The 23566-nt window shown below is 39.1% G+C and overlaps 1 protein-coding gene across 5 annotated transcripts in view; it reads right to left on the reverse strand.

The window, feature by feature from the left end:
* Positions 1 to 23566, reverse strand: part of ATM (ATM serine/threonine kinase) — an 82953-nt gene that overhangs the window by 56916 nt on the left and 2471 nt on the right. For 3 of the 5 annotated variants that reach the window (XM_064441246.1, XM_064441245.1, XM_064441248.1), the window contains exons 3-19: positions 23428 to 23529; positions 23229 to 23341; positions 21862 to 22007; positions 21287 to 21451; positions 11753 to 11918; positions 11224 to 11462; positions 10234 to 10397; positions 9675 to 9844; positions 7828 to 8199; positions 7078 to 7272; positions 6651 to 6746; positions 6086 to 6311; positions 4026 to 4157; positions 3151 to 3276; positions 2940 to 3029; positions 1486 to 1657; positions 95 to 294 (exon numbers count right to left, since the gene is read on the reverse strand). In XM_064441246.1, the coding sequence (XP_064297316.1) occupies positions 95 to 294; positions 1486 to 1657; positions 2940 to 3029; positions 3151 to 3276; positions 4026 to 4157; positions 6086 to 6311; positions 6651 to 6746; positions 7078 to 7272; positions 7828 to 8199; positions 9675 to 9844; positions 10234 to 10397; positions 11224 to 11462; positions 11753 to 11918; positions 21287 to 21451; positions 21862 to 22007; positions 23229 to 23341; positions 23428 to 23499 (2844 nt within the window). In that variant the 5' untranslated portion in view covers positions 23500 to 23529. Of the gene's footprint in view, positions 1 to 94; positions 295 to 1485; positions 1658 to 2939; positions 3030 to 3150; positions 3277 to 4025; positions 4158 to 6085; positions 6312 to 6650; positions 6747 to 7077; positions 7273 to 7827; positions 8200 to 9674; positions 9845 to 10233; positions 10398 to 11223; positions 11463 to 11752; positions 11919 to 21286; positions 21452 to 21861; positions 22008 to 23228; positions 23342 to 23427; positions 23530 to 23566 lie in introns of those variants that run through there. The other 2 variants (XM_064441247.1, XM_064441249.1) reach the window with 2 other exon arrangements.

Here is a 23566-nt window from a genome sequence, read left to right on the forward strand (position 1 = left end):
GAGAAAGACAAAAATATACAATTGACAAGAATATACAAATTTAAAACAGTACAAATATAGAGATGGATCTGCTGTAAAAAAAGCTCACACTCACCACATGCAGATGCAATGGCTTAGCACTATCAAAGACACTGCCATCAGTAAGCATTAGCAGCTTCCTCCGTATATCAGAGGCTCGGAAGCTCACTGTCTGAATTTGGACTGTAGTTACACAAATACACAAGAACTTCAGAATTTCAAGGAGAAGTAAATCCTGCTTTGTCAACTGTTCTTCAGCTAATGGGCTCAAAGCACCTGAAAGTAAGATTTTCATGTAAAAAATGCTTCTCCAAGGACAATTAAAAAGTTGATAATATTTTAGGTCTTTACAAAACCAATTTAAGTTCTTAGAATACATAGAGTACTAGCAACCTTTAAGTTTATTTGTTATTGAGCAGTTACTGCATCAGTAACAGCTTCTTGAGTGAGTTTCCCACTTCTACAAAGTCCCTCTCTAAAACAGAAGCTTTTAATTTTCTGTGCTCATAAATATGGCTGATTCCTCCATCAAGATTACAATGAACTCAGCAGAACCATCTACAGCTGTGTTCTTCTGTGTTGTTAACTATAACTTAGGATATATTTTGAACTACAAAGTTTCCCCAAAATTGAAATGATGACAATTACTGGTATGTTAATATCCTTATTGAACTTTCGGTTATAACCTAAATGGAATAGTTACAAATGTAATTTTCCTGTCACATTTAGAACTCTTGCAACTTTCTGCAATTGCAAACTTTATTTATTAGGATTATTTATTGGATGGTTGGAGACGATACTTCTGAAGACACTTATTCAACATGATGTGAAAAACAGACCAACTGCTGTTTGTGGCATTACTATAACACCCTGATTTCCTTCTCATTCAGTAGTAAACAGAACACACAGACCTGATCAAAAACTAAAGATACATACCATTTTAAGAAAGAATTTAAAACAAAAGAGAACATCAATACTTGTAGCTCCTAACAAGAATAAACAGATTCATTCCCCTGCCCTTCTGCAGGTCCAGAGACATAAGAAAGCTGACCTTGTCAATAATTACTAATCAGGAAAAGAAGAAAAGTTTAATAGGACTGTTTTTAAGAAAATGAAGCACAGTCTTAATGACAGAAACAGGTATCATGCAGACACACTTTCTATCATCTTTGCCAAAATTTCTCCTGACTTTGAACAAGTTAGCTAGCTTCTCTGCTTGCATTTTACTATTTATAAAACAAAAAATAAAATTCTCCTTTCCTAATCAGCTAGAACACTTCATTAACATCTTTAAAACACTAATGAGGTACCAAAGAATGACTATTGTTCATAAAGTATCTGGTTCAACTGTTACCTGCTTCAATTACTAATAAAGCAGGATAATTTTGTATCTCATTGTCATTCAAGCAAGGAACAATCTGTAAAAACAAGCTTTTGAAAATAGTTTTGGAAGCAGAAAAGACTTACCTGTTGCATTTTGCATCTCACCGGATTCATTTGTATCACTGACGTCAGTCACTGAATGATCATCAAATAGGTCATCAGATACCTGGTTATCTATTTCCATTATACTCTCCTCAGGATCATTCCCTGTTAGATCCACTTCTCCCAGTTCACTTGGTTTTCCAGTAAATGTCATCTGACAAAAACACCACATCCTATTAAAGTTGGCTTTTAAGGACAGGAGAAACACCACAGGCATAACACAAGGAAGACACTACAGTTTTGCAGTGATCTAGAATGGGTGAAGACAATAAGGGCAACACTGAATTGATGACTTTCATCCTCTGTGATAAACCTGTCTTCTACACATATGAATTGTTTAATTTGAACTACTCCTTTCAGGACACAAGCTTCCTAAGACAGATGCTACTGTCTGTGTTTTAGATGGTGCCAAGGGCATTGTTAGTATTTGAAAAACAATTATCTCTACAAGACTCACAACTTCTCACTGTACTTCATAATTACAGAGAAATTAAAAGAAGGCATATGACCTTTTCAGGTCATTACTGCTTTCTCTACCAGATAACAAGTTAACAGAAGGTAAGACTCTCAGCTTCTCCTCACCTGAAAAAGCAAAGGATTAGACCTGACTATAGGACAATGTGCCAAAAAAAGAGGTTTTAAGAGTTGTGCTAAACACAGTGATGTGCCACTGCATTACTTTTCTCAGTGAGAATGGAGAGCCATTTACAGTTACAAGATTTAATATCTATATAATAAACAGCTTTAAAATTTTTTAATGCACGTAATTCCATCAAACTACAAAATAAAAAGAAGCTTTTTAAAACTTCACAAGGGCATGAATCACAGAATCACAGGTTAAATGCAATGCAATGTGTTATAGAAATTCTTGCTGTGGCATGAAATCTGTGTACACTTCTACTCTAATACAGTATTAAAAAATTTCCAAAAATAAGATAATGTTTCTGAATTTGAGCTGGCATGCTAACCTTGACCAAATGTTATTCATCTGCTCTCATTCTGCCCCTACACCTCATAGAATCATAGAATGTCCTGAGTTGGAAGGGGCATACAAGGATCATCAAGGGCAACTCCTGTCCCTGCACAGGACAACCCCAAATTCACACCATGTCTCTGAGGGCGTTGTCCAAGTGCTTCTTGAATATCGCCAGGCTTGGTGCTGTGCCTGCCTCCCTGGGGAGCCTGTTCCAGTGCTCCACCACCCTCTGGGGGAAGAACCTTTTCCTAATATCCAACCTAAAACAACCCTGGATTCACCTCTGTTCAAATTCTAAATAGAAATGTTTTCAGTTAGGAATCCTCTATAAAACTCAATGTATTTTGATTTTTTTTTTCAGTACTAAGTATCTTATTTGGTTTGCCTTCAAATTATTATACTGTAAAACAATCCTCTCATAGAAGAGCACTGCATTTAGAAACAGACAGAACATGCTTACCAGATTTTTGCAAATATCTACGAGATCACTCATAAATTTTGATGTTAGCAAACGCAGGAATATATTAGACACCATCTTATTAGCGCTGTTCTGTAAGAAAGCAAGATGTACAGATAGGTTAATTCATTTTTTTCAGGTACCATATGTATTATATTCAACTTTGTGATCTCACTAACAAAGAAAGAAGTATAAAATTCTTTTAAAACTTCACCTTGGTACAATTGCATAAACATTTTGTACACTGTGTTATCAAAGTCCTCAGTGAGTTGATCTGGGCATCTTCGTTCAGTTTGTTTTTAGACTGAGAAAGGCTTTCCCCAGCATAATGAACGAGAGACTAGTAAAAATAGAACACAGTTAAAATACCTTGGTTAAATTCCTTTATACATTGGCACGTACACAGTACACAGAGATGAAAGGACATGATTCTCATTCAAACAGCTTTGATATTTACAGTGTGCATCAGGGAGTTTGGATGACTTTTTTCTTGTATTTTTGTTTCATTTATTCTGCTCAAGAAGTGACAAAAATATGGCCTAGACCTGCCTGAAACACTGATATTTTCATGACAAAAGAAAAATACAGCATCTCTCTATAATGTGTAAGTTTTGGGTTTCCAAATTTAAGCAAGAAAACACCTCAGCTAGTAGTAGTAATAGTAGTAGTAGTAGTAGTAATGACTATAATAATAATAATAATAGCTGTCTTCCTACTGCTTTAAACCATCGAATGATCTTAAATTCCTGCATAAAAGGGCTATAAATGAATGGCCTTGTTATCCTCTAAGTAGTTCTTTGTCCACATGACCACGATTATTCTTTTAAAAGGAGTGACTCAGAAATGTATCAATATTTAGAATACTCTCCACTGCAAAACTGATGCATTGGTGTACTGACAGAATTTCAGTGATTCCTCTTTCAGCAGCAGTAACATACTTAAACTGCTCTCAACAGCCTTTTTTTAAGCAGAAACCAGTGGAAATAATCATGCTCTGAAAATGTGTCAGTTTGAACAGAATTTTTAAAATTATTGTATATTTAATGGTTTATTAATTTTTTAATAGCTCCCAAACACCCTGCTGCTTACCTTGGCGTTCTGGAACAACTTTGATTTACAGGCATCCTCTTCTTTAAATATACCAGCATAGCAATAGCAACCAAGAACACCAATCAAGAGACTGGCACATCGGACAAGGTGTTCTGCAGCAATAACCTTGCACTAAATCAAATACACAGTATAAATATGAGTGGATTATAATGAAACTTTTTTACCAAAATACAGAATCCTTTAGTCTTTATTTAAACACTTTTATATACAGATTTCATCAAAATAAACGCAGATTTGCATCCTCGTGTTTCGCACTGCTGTTGCCTCAGCTCCCTAACATGTCTTTTTGGCTGTCAATGTTACAATATTCTCTGTATGTCCCATGGCCCTTACTCTTCCTTCCTTCACAATACTTTAAATTCTCCCTTTCCTTTAGATTCCACCATAGCAATACTTTCAGCTCTTTCCACATGCTCTGTTTATCCATTTTACCTCCTGCCAGGGCAAGAGACAGCATGAACTAGTCAGGAACTATATCACATTCCTACTGCTGCCTCTTCTGATCTTAGTAAATTAATAAGTTGCTTCTTAGCAGCTATTGTGTCAACAAACAAATGGCACAGATGGCTGTAAATGCATGCAAGTTTACAGCAGGAGTATTCTAGAGATCCCCTTCTACCTGTCTAAATTATCAGGATCAAAGGAGGAGGAAGAACAGACAAATAACTATTTGTCATACTTTCTCAGGAAGGGAGACAAAAACCAAGATTGCTATCACATTCCTGAAAAGCAGGTATCTATAAAAAAGATGGGAAAACTTATGCATACATGCCATTGTTACACATGTAAAACCAGGGATAAGTTTTATAGCTCCTAGTTGCCAGTACCTTGTTTCAGACTTTGGTACCACTTCTTTTAGCTCACCAAATATTACAGGACTTTAGCAGTGAATTGCAAGGAAGGCACACCACTATATTAAAACCAAAGCTAGCCTGTCAAAGGAACTGAAGTTTAAAAAGCCTGCTGCTTTTGTTTTCACAAACTTTTTACCATTATGTGATGGCTCTTCTTCTACAAGTCAAGACTTTTCTCCAAAGGAGAGATTCTGTGGTATTTCAACAAGCTGAGGATACAAATAGGATCACAGGATAATTCGGACTGGAAGGAACATCAGCAGGTCTCTGGTCCAACCTCCTGCTCACAGTTAGGGTCAGCTCTGAGGTCAGAACAGGTTACTCAAGGCTTAATCCAGTCAGGGCAACCTGTGCCACTGCCTGCCTGTCTTCACGTAGATAAAATTGCCCTTGTATCCAGCGTGAACTTCTCTTGACTCTGCCTGCTGTCTCTCACCTTCCACAATACACCACTGTAAAGAGCCTGACTCTGTCTTCTAGACAACCTTATAGGCACTGGCAGGCTCCCCCAAAGCCTATTAGGTCCCCCCAAAGCCACCTCTGCTCCAGGTGCAACAAGCCCTGTTTCTCTATGTCTCCTCACAGGTCAACTGCAGGAGCCCCCGCCATCTCAGTGGCCTTCACTGACTGCACTGAATGTCTGCCTTGTACTGGGAAGCCCAAAACTGGATGCAGTATTTCAGATGTTGTCTAAAGGCACTGACTACAGGGGGATAATCAGTTCCCTTGAGCACTGGCTGTGCTTTTGTTAATAGAGCACGTATTTGTAGCTTTCTTTACAATTACTCCTTTACAGAGCTGCCTCTTCTTACAAAACATAACTATTTGAGACCTCTGTGACTCAAGCTATCTTGGCTGAAAACTGGCAAGAGCTTGAAGTGTTACCGGGGCACAGAAGTTGAAACCAACATCACAAAAAGCAATAACAGTTGCTTATGTAGCAACTTTGCACAGACTTTCACTTCTATACAGCTTCTACATATTCCCACACACTTATGAAAACTATGGATATTTTGCAAATGTTGTAAAGAAATACAGACTTCTCTATTTTGTATTATTGGATATAGTTTTAAAAATGCTTGTGGCTCATTTTTTTCAGCAAAAGGAATGAAAATCTATATACTTTCCCCTGAAAATATATTGTTTGGAGCATAAATACAAGATGTGCAGTAGTTTCTAACTTACCTTAGGAGCATAGCTGCTTAAAAGCTTTTCTGACATTGCTAAAAGACAGTACTCCAGTGTTTCCCTAAGATTTTGGTCAACTGCAAGTCTTGAATGAGTCACATTTTTATCTGCAACATTTACTGCGAAGTTAGTGAAAATACCCATTTCGTCAAATGTTGTCTGCAGATACAGCTCTTCAACTTCAGAAAAACTGTTTTCTTCTTTCCCTTGTGAGTGTTGCACACTTGAAGAAGAGACACGATTTTTACTTCAGCAGTCAGTATACAAATTACAAGTCTTTACAACTATTATTTATATGCAAGAAATAAACAACACACATATTCCTTATCAGGTATTCTGTTCAGTACCTGAACCTTTGACTCTGTCAGTAAGAGACTATTTTAATGTCTACTTAACACATCTTAACAAATCACAAAAGCACTATTATTTTTATAGGGTCTGAAAGGTGTTGTACAGAAAGATGCCAAAGAGCTTGAGGAATTATGCATTTCATTATCTCTGCTTGCTCAAATGACAAATATAAGAAGTTTAAGTATCTATCATGACCAATTTAAAAACATACCATGTAGCATCATTTTGGAAAAAAATCATGGCAGCTCTACAGTTCTTCATTGTCAGGCTCACAAGAATTTTTTGTAATGTAAGATGAGGAAAATCACTGCAAAAAAGAAAGTTGTTTTGTATTTTTGTGCAATCACACAAGCTCTTGGGATTCCTGAAGGGCACCCAAACATTAACCAGATTAACAGCATATCTTCAAAGATGATTAAGTTTTCACTTAAGATTTCTAACACAGTTCATATATCTGCTATGCTATGGACAGATAACTATATTACGTCTCCAGAACGACATTCTACAGTAAGCTTAAAAAACCTATAAACTCTGCCAAAGCATTAACATAATACAGTTCTGTAAACCCACTTTTCCCTGCGCAATTTTATGTGTTATAGGGTGAGCTTGCATATAATATTATGCCACAGAAACTTTACCTGCAGAGCACAGGAAGCAACTCTACACATTCTTCCATTTCTTCCTCCAAATAGCAGGACAGTACCCATTTCATTATTGCCTCCTTTAACACAGAACCCAGATTTTTTTCACAATTATTCTGTTCCATTCCTACATCCAAATTTTCTGGCACTGAATAGGCAGACATCACTAATGATAAACAACATACAGCAGAACTGTAACAAAAATGGAACACGGGGCATTTGTGAGAAATAATGTGGTATTTGTTCATCAGCACTCTAAAGCCAAGTCAATATTTCTGCACGTTCAGGGATTATCAAGTGCATAAGCAAGTTAATAAGCACGCATACTGGAAAACTCCTTTATTAGAATCTTTGCATTTTCAAAAGCCACATTTTGGCTATTATAGACATTTCATGTCTATTTAAAGACTGTTTCAGCATACCTGTTTCAGAATCAAAATATACTTAGAAGAAAGCATATTTTTTAAGATCAAAAAAATCAACACCTTTCAGTCAGATTTTAAATTTTTAGTCCATTTTACATTTTTAGTCAATTTAAAATTTGAAGATGCTTGTCTCTCGTCTTCTGCCTCTGCTTTCAGACTTACGTATGTATTTATTCCCGTTTCAAATGCTTAAAACACAAATGTGGGCAGTTCTCAACCACAATACACAACAATATTATTATTTTGAATAATGCAGTGGCTTGTGTTGCACAAGGAGCAATGTGAATCAGACACAAAATATTATCCTTGCTTCCCATTTTACCTTGAAGGCTTGCACGCAGGTCCTGAAAAGATCTTCCAGATTTCTTTATCTGTTACAACAAGGTTTCCCTGAATCATAGCTCCAAGTAGCCCAAAGCTCTCCACTTCAATTTGCTGGAAACTTATGCTACGAATGGTAAGAGACCAAATCTTTGCCCAGATTCTCTGGAGCTCCAGCTTGTGGGTGCTTTTCAAATCAGTTTTCTGGTTTTGGCACAAAGCTACCTCTGTAAGACACTTCAGCACGTATGGGGTCCTTTCTCCTCGGCGCTGCTGAGGCAGTAACTGGTGAAGTACGTTGAGTAAGGGAGGTAGCTCACTGTTAGGAAGACTCATGGGATACTTTGACATTAACTGAGCTGTAACCTGTAACCTTGGAAACAAAGCGAAGCAATTAATATCAAACATACATAAATTTGCATCTTCAAAAGTAAATGAACAAACAAGGTGTTCTCCAATTGTCATTTCACATGTATGCTTTCCAGGATTGAGCTGATTTACTCACTATCAGAGGTTAAACATTCAGTATTTCTACTGTTTTTACTTGTAAAGTCTGCTCATCTAGCCTCACTAAGAATTTCCTACAAGCTGATTTCACCGACTTATTTCTTACAAGCTGAGTTCACTGATTTCTGATCACAAGAGAAGAAAATTTCAGGAAAAAAAAAATCATTTTTCTCCTTCTTCCAGCTAGCCTGTTATACACTCTGACCCAGGGAATGACCTCAAGATTGAAATTACATTAACAGGAAACATTACAGCAACATCTCTGCAGATAAGAAAAATAAAATTTATCAAATGAGCACAATGTTAAGCTGGGGATTGTAAATTGGAAGGGTTTTGCTCATAGCAATGGTTGCAACTCTATTCAAATTAGTAAATTACAGTATTCACAGTATTTCTTCGAGATTGCCACCTCCACACAGAATGGCACGTTAACTTCTCAACTGGACCCTGAACAGCCACTTTGCCTCAGTACTGCAAGCAATAAATATACACACACGTACACACACAAACCTGCTGCTCTAGCTCAGGACCCAATTCACAATGAGCTACACTGTTCTGGTATCTTGTACAGCAGTTTCCAAGAAAAGTCAGAAAGACAGGGAAGAAGAGTAACAGCAAAGAACATCCACTGTAATCTATTTTCACTAAAAAGTCAACATTCTTGGGCTTAGGACTACAACTGGTATGTTCTGGAAAAGCCTAGCTCTGGTCTTTTAACAACAACTTGACTCCCTGCTATGCTCTCTGCTACACAGTCCTCCTGCAGCAGACAGTGGAAGAAGACACATAGCTATACCTCCAGTTCAGAAATGCCTCATGTCAAACAAAATACTCTTCAATCAAGGTCTAAGCTAAGATGCCAGGCCTTGCACTTCAACGGTTTTCAGGTCAGGTATTACAGTGAACTAGTCCAAAATGGCGAAATTGTTAATGGTTGCTGTTTTATGACACAGCCAGCTTAAGACAGCAGTAAATCTCATACTAATTTCCTAATACTCATAAGCTGGATCACACACACAACACTTACACAAAGACTGGTAATATCTAGCACAAAAGACAGTTAAAAAATCAGAGGCAGTAATATCCTTACATACTACAACACAGTTTACCCAATCTTATCTATTATTTTGTAGGGAACGAAAGATAGAAAGTTTTTAAAGCAAGAGTGCCAAGAACACTACTCACTGCTTTCTAAATGCTGTGAGAATGTAAGCTTAGTGCTTAGATATCTAATTACAGCATGTGCTGTCACCTAATTTGAAAGCACAACATATTCAGGAGAACTCTTGAATGTAAAAATATGTCTGTAGTGATATTTGTTTCATGTAAAGATGTTATTACCAAGGTATGACATCAAAATCCTTCTGGGATCTTTGCAGGTTGTCTCGAATTACCTCCCAGCCTAGTTCAATCCTCCTGCGCTTTCCTGGTACTGTTTCATCACTGGACTCTCTTTGTGAAATGGCATATGAGTGGGTAATTTCCAGAACTTTGGTATCATCTGTAAAAACCTTGTTATAAACAGAAATATAAAAGCATGCAAATTTTAAAAAGTAGTATTTACAGGAAAACCGAAATGTCAAACTAAACTGGTCCATTTTTTACTGTGTATAAAGTCTCTCAAGAGGCAATGAGAATTACTACTTATTATTCTTTACTATAACAGAACCTCTGCTTATAGTCTAATAAGCAACACTAGTGAAACCTAGTATAATTTAGGAGTCCACACATTTCTAAACTGCACAAAAATTAACAACTAAACACAACAGAACACAAACAAAAGGCACTAATACTTCAGTTAAATGGTTTTGAGGAAATGCTAAAGCCATATTACTTCAAAAAGCAAAACGTCCAATACAGTAAAGATACAGTCAACTTTATATTCAAATAAAAATGTTACCTGATGACAAATATCTGCCATTAACTCAATCAAATTTTCCTTTACAGCAATATTACGTGAGCCTGAAGAATACTTTCCTCTGCTACTGATGAGGTTTATTTCATTCACCAGCAGATCATATAGGTTATGTAAGATACCCTGCCATTTTGTTGAGTCATATGCACCTGTACATGCAAAAAAATTTAAAAGATAACATGTACCACCCACTTGATACAATATCTAAACCTACCTAGACAACACAAAATATAGCCAAAATCAGAGTAAAGCATGCAAAGCTTAACAAATGCAGTCCTGCAAAACAAGTCTTATAATGGAGAATTAATAAAGTAAAAAAGTGAAAAAAAAAGTTAAGAGAGAATTTAATCAGCATATACAAGTAATCAGGGTAGGAATGAAGTTTCTAATAAACAATTCTTTATCTAATTGGAAAGCCTATAATGAAAAGCAATGGATAAACTTGGACTAATTATAAACTCTGCCATTTGTAGACAAAGTAACAAAGACAAAAAAAAACTTTTTAAAAAAAGATGCTATAACTGAAATAGGTCATGACAGACAATCACAATTACTGACTGATGATCTCTGACCAGTTTTATACACTAAGTCAGACTTAGACCACAGCAGTAATTTGTGGGCTTAAATAAACCTGGTAAGATATTAACTAATACATATGACAATCTAAATTCAATCTAAACTATTATTTCCCTTCCCCAAAGATTTTGTGTTTTGATTTAGTAATTAAAATCACCTTTTGATTAAAAAAAATCAACCTTTACATGACTTAATCAATTAATATTCTCTTAGTGCATGCAATTTGAAAACTTATTTTCACTTTCAGTCAATATTAACCTATACCATAAAAGCACTGACAAGTAATCATCACTCCCATTAATCTTTCCAAGGCTCAGTATTAAAATTCAGGAATTTGGCACAATAATTCAAACAATCACATACAATGACAGAAAAAAAACAGGGAGCTTTTTATTGTACCTTTTCCCTGAGTTTTTGCACCCTTTGGATGATGAATATGAACTTGGAGGCGAAATAGCTCAATTATTGATTCCTTCAGGGAATCCTTTGGTCTATACTGGATCCATATATAAAGCACAGTAGGCAAAATTTCTTCCCCTAATTTACAAATCCGTATGCGACAGTTGACAGCAAACTTATTGCAGAAGATATTAATTGCTCCAACAATATGATCCAGGCCTGCAGTATTTTTCTCCTGCCTGCAACATAAACCAAACACTCAAACTTCCAGAAGAAATAACCTTACTCTTTTTACAGGAATTGTTTAAGTGTAAATCCTAGCAAGTAACTATATTCAGAATATCATTTGCCTAACAAATGCAGAAGTTATTAATATTTTAAAGAATTTATTAAATTGGCGTTCAAAGACAGAACAAAATATGTTTAAAGTAGCATTACCTGCTATTACTCAAGTCTAATCCCAAATACCTAAAATTAGTTCTTCTCTAAAAGTAGGTATTAGCATACAAAAGGAGCACTTGCAACATACCTTGCACACTGCATTGCTTTGGAAAAGAAGGTAAGCATATCAGAACTCAACCCATCAGTCTGGAAGCAGTAGCCCCTCGTAAGTGTGTGAATTATCCTAGCCGCCAAGACTCTATTAATCTTCCCAGAAGGTCTGAGGTATAATTGTCCATACAGACTCAGCAACTCTGCAAATGTATTAAAAAAAAGGTATATATGACATATATATTACAAAGGATTACACAAAAAAAATGATTGAAGCAAAACATTGCATTAAATATACAGAAACCACCATTGCGAATTCAGCTGCATGTCCTTATTCACAGAAGTTAACTGGGGAAAAAACCACAACACAACGTGGTTTTGTCTACACTGTAGTGAAGTTATATTCCTTTATATATCTGACAGAGATAGCCTGACAACCGTCAACTCTACTGGTCAGTAGCTCATCAGTTTGGAGTAAGTTCTCCACAGACAGCCAGGATCAAAGCTTCTGAGGCACTCTCTCAGAACCTCTTCTTTTGAATACTCTGCATGGGTGACATTGATGACACCACCCAGGGCCCTGAGCTCTGGATTCTTGTATTGCAGAAAAGCCAGCTTGGGACAACTATAAATGAAAAAATTGCAAAGCTACTGCTTCATTGTTTTGCAGGCCTTTGTAGATTTATGGACATCTTGGACTCCAGCAGGACTCATAATGCCACATTCACTAAGTCCTTCCTAACCCTGGCCTCAGATTCAATAGAGATATCAGCACCTTCTTTCCAAGCAGGCATAGGGTCATTTGCAGAACTCAGGTGACTCTCTGAATCATGGGAATCAGAAACAGCCCATATCTCTGTATTACTGCACCACATAGCTTTAACCTGGTGACAACAGTGCCCAAGCCTCGTTTAACTGTGTCCCTTCTGCATAAAGTGTGGAAGTGGAATGTGCATCAAAGACCCCCAGAACAGGGGTCCTACGCAACTACAAGTGCACTGCAGCCCATGGTCACAACAGCCCACACCGATGCTGCTCCCTGTCCCTGCAGGGGATTCTTATACTGGGACCTCCTCAGGTTGGGAAATCACTCCTGCTCACACCTGCAGAGCACTTACTGGCTGAACTCTTTTCACATCTACTCTCCGTGCTTTCTGCTGACCTCCCCTCAAAGAACACACTTGGAAGGAAAGCACACAACTTCATACAAAGCCTAGAATCAAAACAGGAACACAACGTGCAGCAGAACAAGCACATGAACAAAAAGCATTCAGAAAATAAGAAAACTTGATCCCACAACACCAGTTGATCTCTTCTCATAGCTGACCTGGCTGCAAGCAGGGGATTGGACTAGAAATCTCCAGAGATTCCTTCCAATGTGAATTATTCTCAAATTCCCTGAGAAAGCCAACACAGCTATAATATATACAGAGATGAACAGGAAAGAAGGGAAATATTGCAAATTATTTTTTATAACCAGGGTCTGAACATAGGAAAAGTATAGCATCCAGCAATATGATCCTTCTCCTGAAGGCCAACAGGGTCTACTGGAAACTACAAGATCTGGTTGATCTGGCAGGCACAATGCTTCTTTTCTCCACAGAGAAAAAAAGATCCCAGAAGTCATAATGGTCTCTAAACACTGCTGTCATGCCTTATCCTCCATGCTCCATTTAGACATCTGAACAGAGACTTTGTGAACCAGGCCCCCACACAAATTGCTTGAAGAGTTGAAAACCCCTTCCCTACTTGACTGAGCTTCCCCTTTTTTTCTCCAAGTCCAACTGCCTGCACACCAGTCACTACTTATGAGCACAGGCTAGTGTATTTTCAAGCTGGAACTGCCACCTCTCCAGCACTTTGTGTTCCCAAACCTCATCTCACTCAGCCAAGACCTGCTATGAGTCCTGCTTATAAAGCCTCATGATCCCCGCAAACACAGCTTTCATGCTGTCCTCCATCTCCTCCCGCCTTCAGCCCTGCATTGTTGCAGCATCCTCTCTGGGATGCCCACAACAACATGGGGAACAGATCAGGGGTGAGATGTAGGGTAAAGAAGCTGCTGTGGCATCCTCCTCTTCAGAAAAATATGCAAAAGAAAGAAAAGAAAGTCCATTGGTCCTTGAATATATGTGACAATGCATGGTTCTGTTGTTTATTGCCATCTTTCCCACAGTTCTTAGGGTATTGGGGATGGAATTTTCTGTAGGTGTCGGTAACATTGGGACAGATACAATTCTGCCTTAATCCTACAGCAGACAGGTGAAATCAAGCTCTGAAAACTCTTAAGACAAACTAACTTCAGGACTGGGGGTGGCACAGTAAATAGGGCATCTGGACATTTAGATTAAGGAAGACGCAGGGTAACTTTTTAAGCAGCAAGAGAGGAAAGAGGCCTCCTTGGCAGTATCAGTTCCTCCTTGTTTTGGTGGCTGGTGTTAATGGAAGATGGATTGAGAATCTGCTGCTGCTTTGAGTGCCTGAGGGGTACTGGATGAGGTCTTTGAGCACCAATGGATGATATTTTTGCTGTGAATGAGCTCTACAAAAAGCAACTACTTTGCTAGATCAAGGAACAGTTTACACTTTCATCCTATGGAGATCACACAAACTGCCCACATCAGTAATCAGCTACCTGGAATTTCTGCTGACGCAAAAGTTTACTTATATGTGTCTCTCATCCTGGATGATGACTTTGCATGCCACAATCTTAGTGTGCCCTTAGAAACAAAAGCATATCAGCAAGTGGAACAGAACACCCTTTTCATCCTCCCTCCTTGTTGATGACCCCCTAGTTACAGACTACCTGATGAATAAAAGTGCTTCTCAACTCTATGTATGACGTTCTGATGAACTCCCAGTACTGTGAAATAAAAGTAACTGTTTAGCACCACACAGAGTCTCCACACTAGAACATTAATGACTGGCAGATGTTTAAGGAGTAAGGCTACTCCCCCGTAGCTGACACAGGACAGCTGAACATTCAGCCTTGTCAGTATGTGTTCGGGTATGTGTTGCGAAGGGGGTGTCACCACAATCGCCCACCAGCTCACCCAGTAACAGACATGCTGAATAAATAGAAACCTTTCAACCTACTGTCATGGTTTAGCTCAGGACAGACTGAGCATACACATTAATTGATGCACAGTAATTTCCATATTTATTGCCTCAGAGAAACTACAAAAAAAACCCTAAATAATTGCAGAAAAATGGTTGTCTCTCCTTCCCCTCTTCTTGCTGACAAAAGCAGCGGTTGTCAGTGGTCAGGTGCAGCAGAGTGTTAAGCGTGTTGGTTCTGGCTATGCGAGCTTGGTCCCAGCCATCCCTACAGGTCCTCCACAGTCTAAAGGTAGAACCATGCTGACACACCATCACCCCTTTACCCCTTCAAGCTGAGGTGGGTGAGTTTTATGAAGTGGAAAGCACCTTCCAGATTGTTTTACGTTTACCTGTCAGTGGAGTGCTCTGAGCTATTGTTCATTGATTGCTGTAGCATGTCACTGGATCATTTAAGCAGGCTCAGCTATGAGATCAGACCAGCTAGTGTTGTTGGATCACTCATTCTTGTATAAGTTTGGTTCTGGTATTTCTGCCAGTTACATCGTTATTCCCCAACAACACCTGCCTAACTGTGCTTTATCTGACAAAAAGTTACATCCCTAACACCTGGACAGCAGCATACCAAAGGTCAAACTGCAGGCTTTTTGACATTTGCCTCATTGCTCAAGTTATACCAGCTCAGTAGGCCATGACACTTTCCACCCCTTGCTCTATACTTCCCTAACATTCACTTGTTTGACAGTACATAGTGGGAGGTCACTGGCATCATAAATTATATCCTTTGTGACAGTCTTCAGACTCAAGGCTTGGAGATAATAGAAGATATGCTGTATCTAGTCAATCCCATGTTCATCTCTCCATAATTTCATTGTTTTGTTTCTAAAGTGACATCTATTACCAGACCCAATTATTTCTGGTGTACCAGATCTCCACAAAATTTCTTTTTCAAGACCTACTACAGTGCTTTTAGCAGTCGCATAAGCTAGTGGGCAAGCCTCCAGCCAGCTCACAGTCATTTCTTTAAAATAGCTAGGACATATTGATTCCCCCTACTAGGCCCATACAAAGGTCCAATGCAGTCTACTTATCACACATCTCCAGTATGGTAGTTTAAACAACAGCTTTCACACTTCAGTACCTTTTGTGGTTTAGCTTTTTTCACTAATGAAAAAATTTCAAACACCTTTATTACTTGTAAAAAAGGCATCTTTAGACAAATCACTTCTCAGTCTCTTGCCCAGAGACAGGTGGAATCTCATCTTAATGTTTCATCAGTCCATCAAGTTACAGATAGGTCCACACCACATTCCCAGTCCAGGGCTCCGTTGACTGCAGCAACTTGAGTAGTTTGGTCTGATAGTTGTCGATTTGTTCTTTGGTGGCTCTTCCTTCTGAGACATAGCTAATGAAGTATCATACCCACACACTGAGTTTTTTTCAAATTTTGTGTGATGTTTTTCCACAAGGTAGCTATCCAAATAGGCTTCTCTCATCTCTGCTAGTTCCTGTTTCCACTGCATAAGCTAGTCCCAGAGGGCTCTGGCCACCATCCAAGAGTCAGGTAAAATCTGCGCCGTTTCCTCTGTAAGGCTGCATCAATGGACAGTCTTATGGCTTGGACTTCTGCATATTGACTTGACTGTCCTTCACTTTCATCAACTTCTATCACCTGTTGGTCAGGATTCCAAATGACAGTTTTCCACCTTGCCAATGGCCAACAATTAGGCAAAAGCCTTTAGCAAATGGGGCATATTACTGATTTTTTGAAAGCCTGTCATATTCCAGGGCTTCTTGAGCATGTGGTAATACCTTCAGTGACATCCCAAAAGTCACGACGTTTGGACAATCCATGAACTCCTCCAGTAGGCCAGGGCATCCCTGTTTCCCCTTATAAATCCATTTATTCCAGGTCATGCTTGTTGTGTGGAATGTCAAAGGCATTTCTCCTTTCAGCAAACAGTAAAGTACCAGCAAGTAAGGAGCCAGCAGCATTTCTGATTCCGTTGCCACTACTTCAAATGCTGCCCAGATTCCTTCATAGATGGACAATTTCTTCTGACTGCATATAGTTGGTAGCCTATAGTTGTATCTTATTGTTGCTCACGTTGTCACCCAAATGAGCCTGTTTTCCTGGTGACTTGGTACCGTGCACTCATGAGCAGACTATATCCAGGGATGTGCATTTGCCAAAATCTCACCATTCCAAGAAAACCTTGTGTTTCCTTTTTACTGATCAGTGGTGCCACTGCTGCAATGCTGTAAATCATGTCAGTAGGAATGCAATAGCACCCATCTTGCCACTTGACACCAAGAAACTATTTCTTGCACAGGTCTTTTCAACTTCTCTCTTTTGAGCACAAATCTTGCATTTAGTAAAGTTCTAATTATCTCTTCGCTTGTTATACACATCATGAGCAATGTTTCCCCATACTACAATGTCATCAATGTACTCTAAGTATTGTGGGGCACTGCCCTCTTCCAAAACATTTTATACAAGTCTGTGACAGATAGGCTATGCTTCCATCCTCATGGCAGAAGGTTCTAGGCATATTGTACTCCTCTCCCAGTAAAGACAAACTGTGGTTTACACTCAACCAGGGAAACAGGAAAAAAAAGCATCAGCTGCGTCAATGGTCATACACTGGGTAGCTCTCTTCGCTTTGAGTTCCTACTGTAATTCTGGTATACCTGGTACTGCAGTGTTCAAGGGTGACGTTACCTTATTAAAAGATCAATTACCTCTGATTAATCTGATAGAAACATAGAATCGTTGAGGTTGGAAATGACCCGTAAGATCATCGAGTCCAACCACTAACCTAGCACTGCCAAGTCCACCACTAAGCCATATCCTCAAGCACCACGTCTGCCCTTCTTTTAAATACCTCCAGGGATGGAGACTCAACCACCTCCCTGGGCAGCCTCTTCCAATGCTTGACAACTCTTCCGGTGAAGAATTTTTTCCTAATATCCAACCTAAACTTCCCCTGGTGCAGCTTGAGGCCATTTCCTCTCATCCTATCGCTTGTTACTAGGGAGAAGAGACTGACTCCCGCCTCGCTACAACCTTTCAGGTAGTTGTAGAGTGATAAGGTCTCCCCTCAGCCTCCTCTTCTCCAGGCTAAACAACCCCAGCTCCCTCAACCTCTCCTCATCAGGCTTGTTCTCTAGACCCTTCACCAGCTTCATTGCCTTTCTTTGGACATGCTCCAGCACCTCGATGTCCTTCTTGTAGTGAGGGGCCCAAAACTGAACACAGTACGCGAGGTGTGGCCTCAGCAGTGCCGAGTACAGGGGCACGATCACCTCCCTGCTCCTGCTGGCTGCACTATTCCTGATATAAGCCAGGATGCCATTGGCCTTCTTGGCCGCCTGAGCACGCTGCCGGCTCATGTTCAGCTGGCTGTCAACCAACACCCCCAGGTCCTTTTCCTCCAGGCAGCTCTCCAGCCACTCCTCCCCAAGCCTGTAGCGTTGCATGGGGTTGTTGTGACCCAAGTGCAGGACCCAGCACTTGGCCTTGTTGAATCTCATACCTTTGGCTCCGGCCCAACGATCCAGCCTGTGCAGATCCCTCTGTAGGGCCTTCCTGCCCTCCAGCAGATTGACACTTCCACCCAGCTTGGTGTCGTCTGCAAACTTACTGAGGGTGCACTCAATCCCCTCATCCAGATCATCAGTGAAGATATTGAACAGGACCGGCCCCAGCACTGAGCCTTGGGGAACACCACTCGTGACCAACCGCCAACTGGATTTGACTCCATTTACTACCACTGTGCTCTGTGCTCGGCCATCCAGCCAGTTTTTAACCCAGCGCAGAGCACACTTGTCCAAGCCGTGAGCAGCCAGCTTCTCCAGGAGAATGCTGTGGGAGACGATGTCAAAGGCCTTACTAAAGTCCAAGTAGACAATGCCCACAGCCTTTCCCTCATCCACTAAGCGGGTCACCTTATCATAGAAGGAGACCAGGTTAGTGAGGCAGGACCTCCCTTTCATAAACCCACGCTGGCTGAGCCCGATCCCCTGGTTGTCCCACATGTACTGTGTAATGGCATTCAAGATGATCTGCTCCATGACCTTTCCCAGCACAAAGGGTCCAATCACATTTGGATTTTCACATGAGCCTGACAGGATTGTCAATGAGCGAATGGGTTTGAGGAACTACCCCTCAACTTCCCAGTCCTTTGATAAGACCATGTACAGGATTGAGTACATCTCTGTTGGCCCAACACTGTCACCAGTGCACTGAGTTGCAACCAGGATCAACTAGGTTGATGTCTTTTGCAGCCCTGACTCCTCCTCTTTGAGAGAGTCAGGCAGTGGAGCAAAAAGGTGTCCTCATTCATTACTACAGTGGCAATACCAAATGCCCACCAATGTCCACATGGGTCCCTAAAATATCTAGTCATTAAAAGATGTCAACGTCCAAGATGCAAGAGGCATATGGTCCCAATACCAGTTCACAGGCCTCCTGGTTTCCTTTAGTAAGACTGATTTGAGTCTCTTCTATCTACAGCTTCCACTGGCCTCACGTGACTTCTTTGATGATGTAGCCAGTGTATACCAATATGGCAGCTCCTCATAATTTTTAAGGGTACAACTACCAACATTCACAAGCTCAGAGCTTCTAGCAGATAAGAGTGCCTCGCTAAGTCAGTATCTACTTATCAAATCTAACTGCTTTGGGACAACAGGTGCAATCTATGTTCTTACTTTCAACTCCTGCACCAGATCACTGATTTTATTAAAAGAAAGCAGACTTCTCCATTGTACTCCAAGAATTATAAACAAGCATTAAGGTGAAATCACTAAAAAAAATTATGATAACCTTTACAAACCTCATACAACCCTCATTTAATAAAAGCAACTCGCTTCATTTAATGGATTTAAGTCTGACTTCCTCTAGATCTATGGACTTCAGTCTTGCCTCATTTCAGTAAACAAATTCCGCTGTGCTCCTTATGATCTAACATCACAATTTCTTCTGTCACACTTCCAGCTTCAGTCCCTACAGAGATCTGGCTCACTTCCATGTTCCTAAACTACCTAACTCCCACAGGCTCCTCATACAACCTGTATGTACCCTTCCAGTGACTGTCTCTGTTTTCCTTCTCTGCCTTCTTCAGTATCTCTTCAACATCCCTGGCTTCGTGTCCCATCCCTACCTGCCAACCCTCAGCTCTACCCGAGTACCCTGTTCTTCTTCAGATGCCTTTCCTGATTATTGCTCTGAACTCCAGCTTCCAGCCTCCTTATCTGATTAGCCCCTGCCCTTGCATTCTGCCCCAACCTGAAGGCTGACAGCCCTTTGTGTTTTCCCCCGTTCACTAGCTCCTAGTCTCAGCCAGCTTCTCCATACACTTCCAGCTTCCCCTTTAATCTTCAGCTTCCAGTTCTATCTCCATGGCCACAAGGTACCTACTTCTTTAACTTCTGGGATCCCACTCTCAGTCCCTCCAATCAGTTCAGTCACTTGTTTTGCCAGTCTTCTGCAGGTTTTTTTGCTTCCCCTTTCACTCCCAATATCACCAGACCCTTCTTCTGAGTTCTTTGCAGGTTTATTTCCATTCTGTAGTTAAGCAACTCTCTTCAAGCTACAGAGCAGATTATTTTCTCATTAAATGCTTTTCAGAAATCCAAACTCAGACTTCAAAGCACTACACTATACAAATATAGTATTTCTACACTTTCTCCAGAATTGCACATGCAACATTCAACAAACTAGACTGTAAAACTTCTAATACCTTTTTTCTTTTTTGTATTACGGTGCTATTACATTAACAAATGCAAAGAGACAGGCTGAGAGCTTACACCATGTCAGTTAGATGATTCAAAATACACAAACACTCTTCTCCATGCTAAATAAATTAACTGTCTTGGAGTCAAATCCAATCCTCTGAAAAGTGCAAAATTAAGTTTGCATTTCCACTCAGTTCAGGTTGCATGCTATACCATTACTCAACTTCTTAATCTGTTTTTGTCTATTTACATCTGAAGCTTTCTACTTTTTCTTTATACGCAGTATGTGCATATAACAACAATGAATCGATGTTCTTTTAGGACCTTCATGAGCCCACAAAACTCAGATAATAAAATTTAACAGTAAAGCATTAAATATATCAAAACTATACCAATCAACAACTAATAACTTGTAAAAAATGGCACACCAACACCAGTTTTACTGAGGTTATTTCCAGCACACACATTGTGTGGATTTGTTATACACATTAAGCCCTGTGAAGACAATGCATACATAACCTGTCTGTATATAAGTACATATGTTTCAGTAAACAACAGCCAAACAGTATGCAGAAAGGAAAAGAAAAAAAACCAAACCCACAATTCCTAATCTTTGCTGCTCTGCTTATTTCAACTGCAAGTCTTCAAGGCTGACACTATTTTACTCCACGGTTTGCACAGCATCTCACACAACAGATGATCAAACAAATTAAAATCATCTAAAACAAGCTCCTCTAATAGGAGAAGACATTTGTAAGTAGGGTTAAAATCTTACCTGACCACTGCTGCTGGGATATCTCACACCAATATTTCCTTACTGAGAGGATGTCTTTTAGGAGTATACTACTACAGTCAGATCCATAAGCAGCACAACTTGTTGGATCTTTTATAATTTCCATGACATAAATCAGAAGTTCCTGACATTTCAGCCTGGGTCCTCCTACATGAAGAAATATCATGCGACTGTAATTAATCCAAAGTATACCAAATAAGTCTGGAATTAACTGTTTGTAAATGTTTACTTAAAAATAAAAAAAACCCACCATCCTACAGTTCAGAAACAGTTATGTTAGAAATCACCTTCTTAAACTGTTTCTAAGAAAGAACTTACTTATGGGAGGATACTTCAGTTACATACACCTTGAATAACGAGAAAAAGGCACTATGAGCATCAACAAGGACAGAGACAGAGCGCAAAGGACTGATTCACACAAAGATATTTAAATTGTAAACACCTGGAAGCAAGCATGATAAAACCCACCCTGGTAACTTATTTCAGAGTAAAAATCCAAAGTTGACAGCAAACCACCACAACAAAACAGTAATTCTATATGAATATATATGACTGACTTTTGTTAGCACATCTGATGAAATATTTGACCAAGTTCCCAATTTCTTGCATCTTTTTCTGCCTGGTAGTTTGGGTTGAAGCAGATGCATTTGGTTTTGTCAGTTGGAGGTTTTTCATTTCTTTCTGGAAACATTTCTGCAGGACACTTCAAAAACAAAAGAGATATTGATCAAGGATCTGCACATTTACCACTAAAGTAAAATATGTAAATGTTGTTTTAGCCCCAAGTGTCAGTGCTTTTTCTCCTCGCAATTGTAATGATCAAAGACTAAAAACAACTGAAATATATTACAGTCTAAGCATGATGGGAATAGTCTATGAAAGGAGCTATTAGTTTTAAAGATAATCCAGAAGCAACTTGAATAGGAACCAAACCTTCCTTTAAGCTTTGCATGATACTAAACAAAATTTATAATTGGGAAAAAAAGCAATGCTAAGTCGTTTTATTTATGTTGCAAAACTATACAACTCTACAAAAATAATAACTACTCTTCATTGTTTTTATTGGGAAAACCTTCAAGTCCTATTTCTCCATCATTTAAAATTAACATATGATTAGATTTTAGATCTAACAATAGATTACATTTTTCACTGGCTTTGTCACTGGCAATTACTGGAGATTTTCTGGCAATACTACAAGTAGTATTTTTGTATTCCTCTTATGTATTTCTAATATGTTATCGGCTATCTCAAAAGCATCACATCAAATTTATCAAATACTTCATATGGTATTTTTGGTACAGCCATGAAACAAGACCTATTCCAACACTGCTCAGTTAAAAAAAACATAATGGAAAGCTGACCAGACACCAGCCTATGAAAACTAATGCTTCAGATGCACTTTTACCATGAAATTTAACACTGGTCCCAGCTGCTCTATGAACTTATCACACTCATGCTCAGTCCAATCTTGTAGTACACCGAAAGCAGACTATATCAAAGATAGGCCTCTACAAACCTCAGCACAGCTTCTTTAATGCACAAGCCACGGTCCCTCTACTGTGTCTTGGAGAACTCAGTAACACAAAAAATTCTAATGAGCTATGTATAATCTACATACGGACTCTATGTTGAAAATCAGATGCAGAGGATAATTTTCAACAGAAGAAAGCAACTTATTTTTGCAAGAAAAACGATCACCCAATTAATGATCAATATCTTAGCAGTTAAGTTTTCTGTATGTGATAAGTGTTGCATTTTTGGCTATTTCTTTGGAGACTAACGTAAGTAATTTCTTGTTCACAAGCTGACAAGAAGTCTAAATCAATCTGCAGAAAGATAAGCTGTAAAATAGGCCCAATAAATAAAAGAATGATGTTCCACATAAGAAAGTCAGGACTATTCACAAAGGAAAAAAAGAAACTACCTAAATACAGCATCCCAGTTGAGTTGCTTTCCTTGTTTAGAATCAGAATTTTGGTCCAGCTGGAGAACTGTTTCAGAATCACGGAGAAGATGCTTGAAATTTTCAATTTCCTTCTGAAAAATGTATTTCAAGAAAAAGAATTACAAATGATTCCCTACATTGTTAACTGAGGCACAGACACCAGAAGAAAACTTGTTACCCTTCGCTCCACAGCTTTCTCACTTTCAAGGCGACGACAACAAATGAGCAGATCATGTAATGCAAGACTCATGGTTCAGTTTAAAAGAACAGTTATTTGTATCTGCAAACAGAAGAAAAGGATAAACCAGTAATTATAT

The sequence above is a fragment of the Phalacrocorax carbo genome, chromosome 1, assembly GCF_963921805.1.
Source record: "Phalacrocorax carbo chromosome 1, bPhaCar2.1, whole genome shotgun sequence".
Lineage (NCBI taxonomy): Eukaryota > Metazoa > Chordata > Aves > Suliformes > Phalacrocoracidae > Phalacrocorax > Phalacrocorax carbo.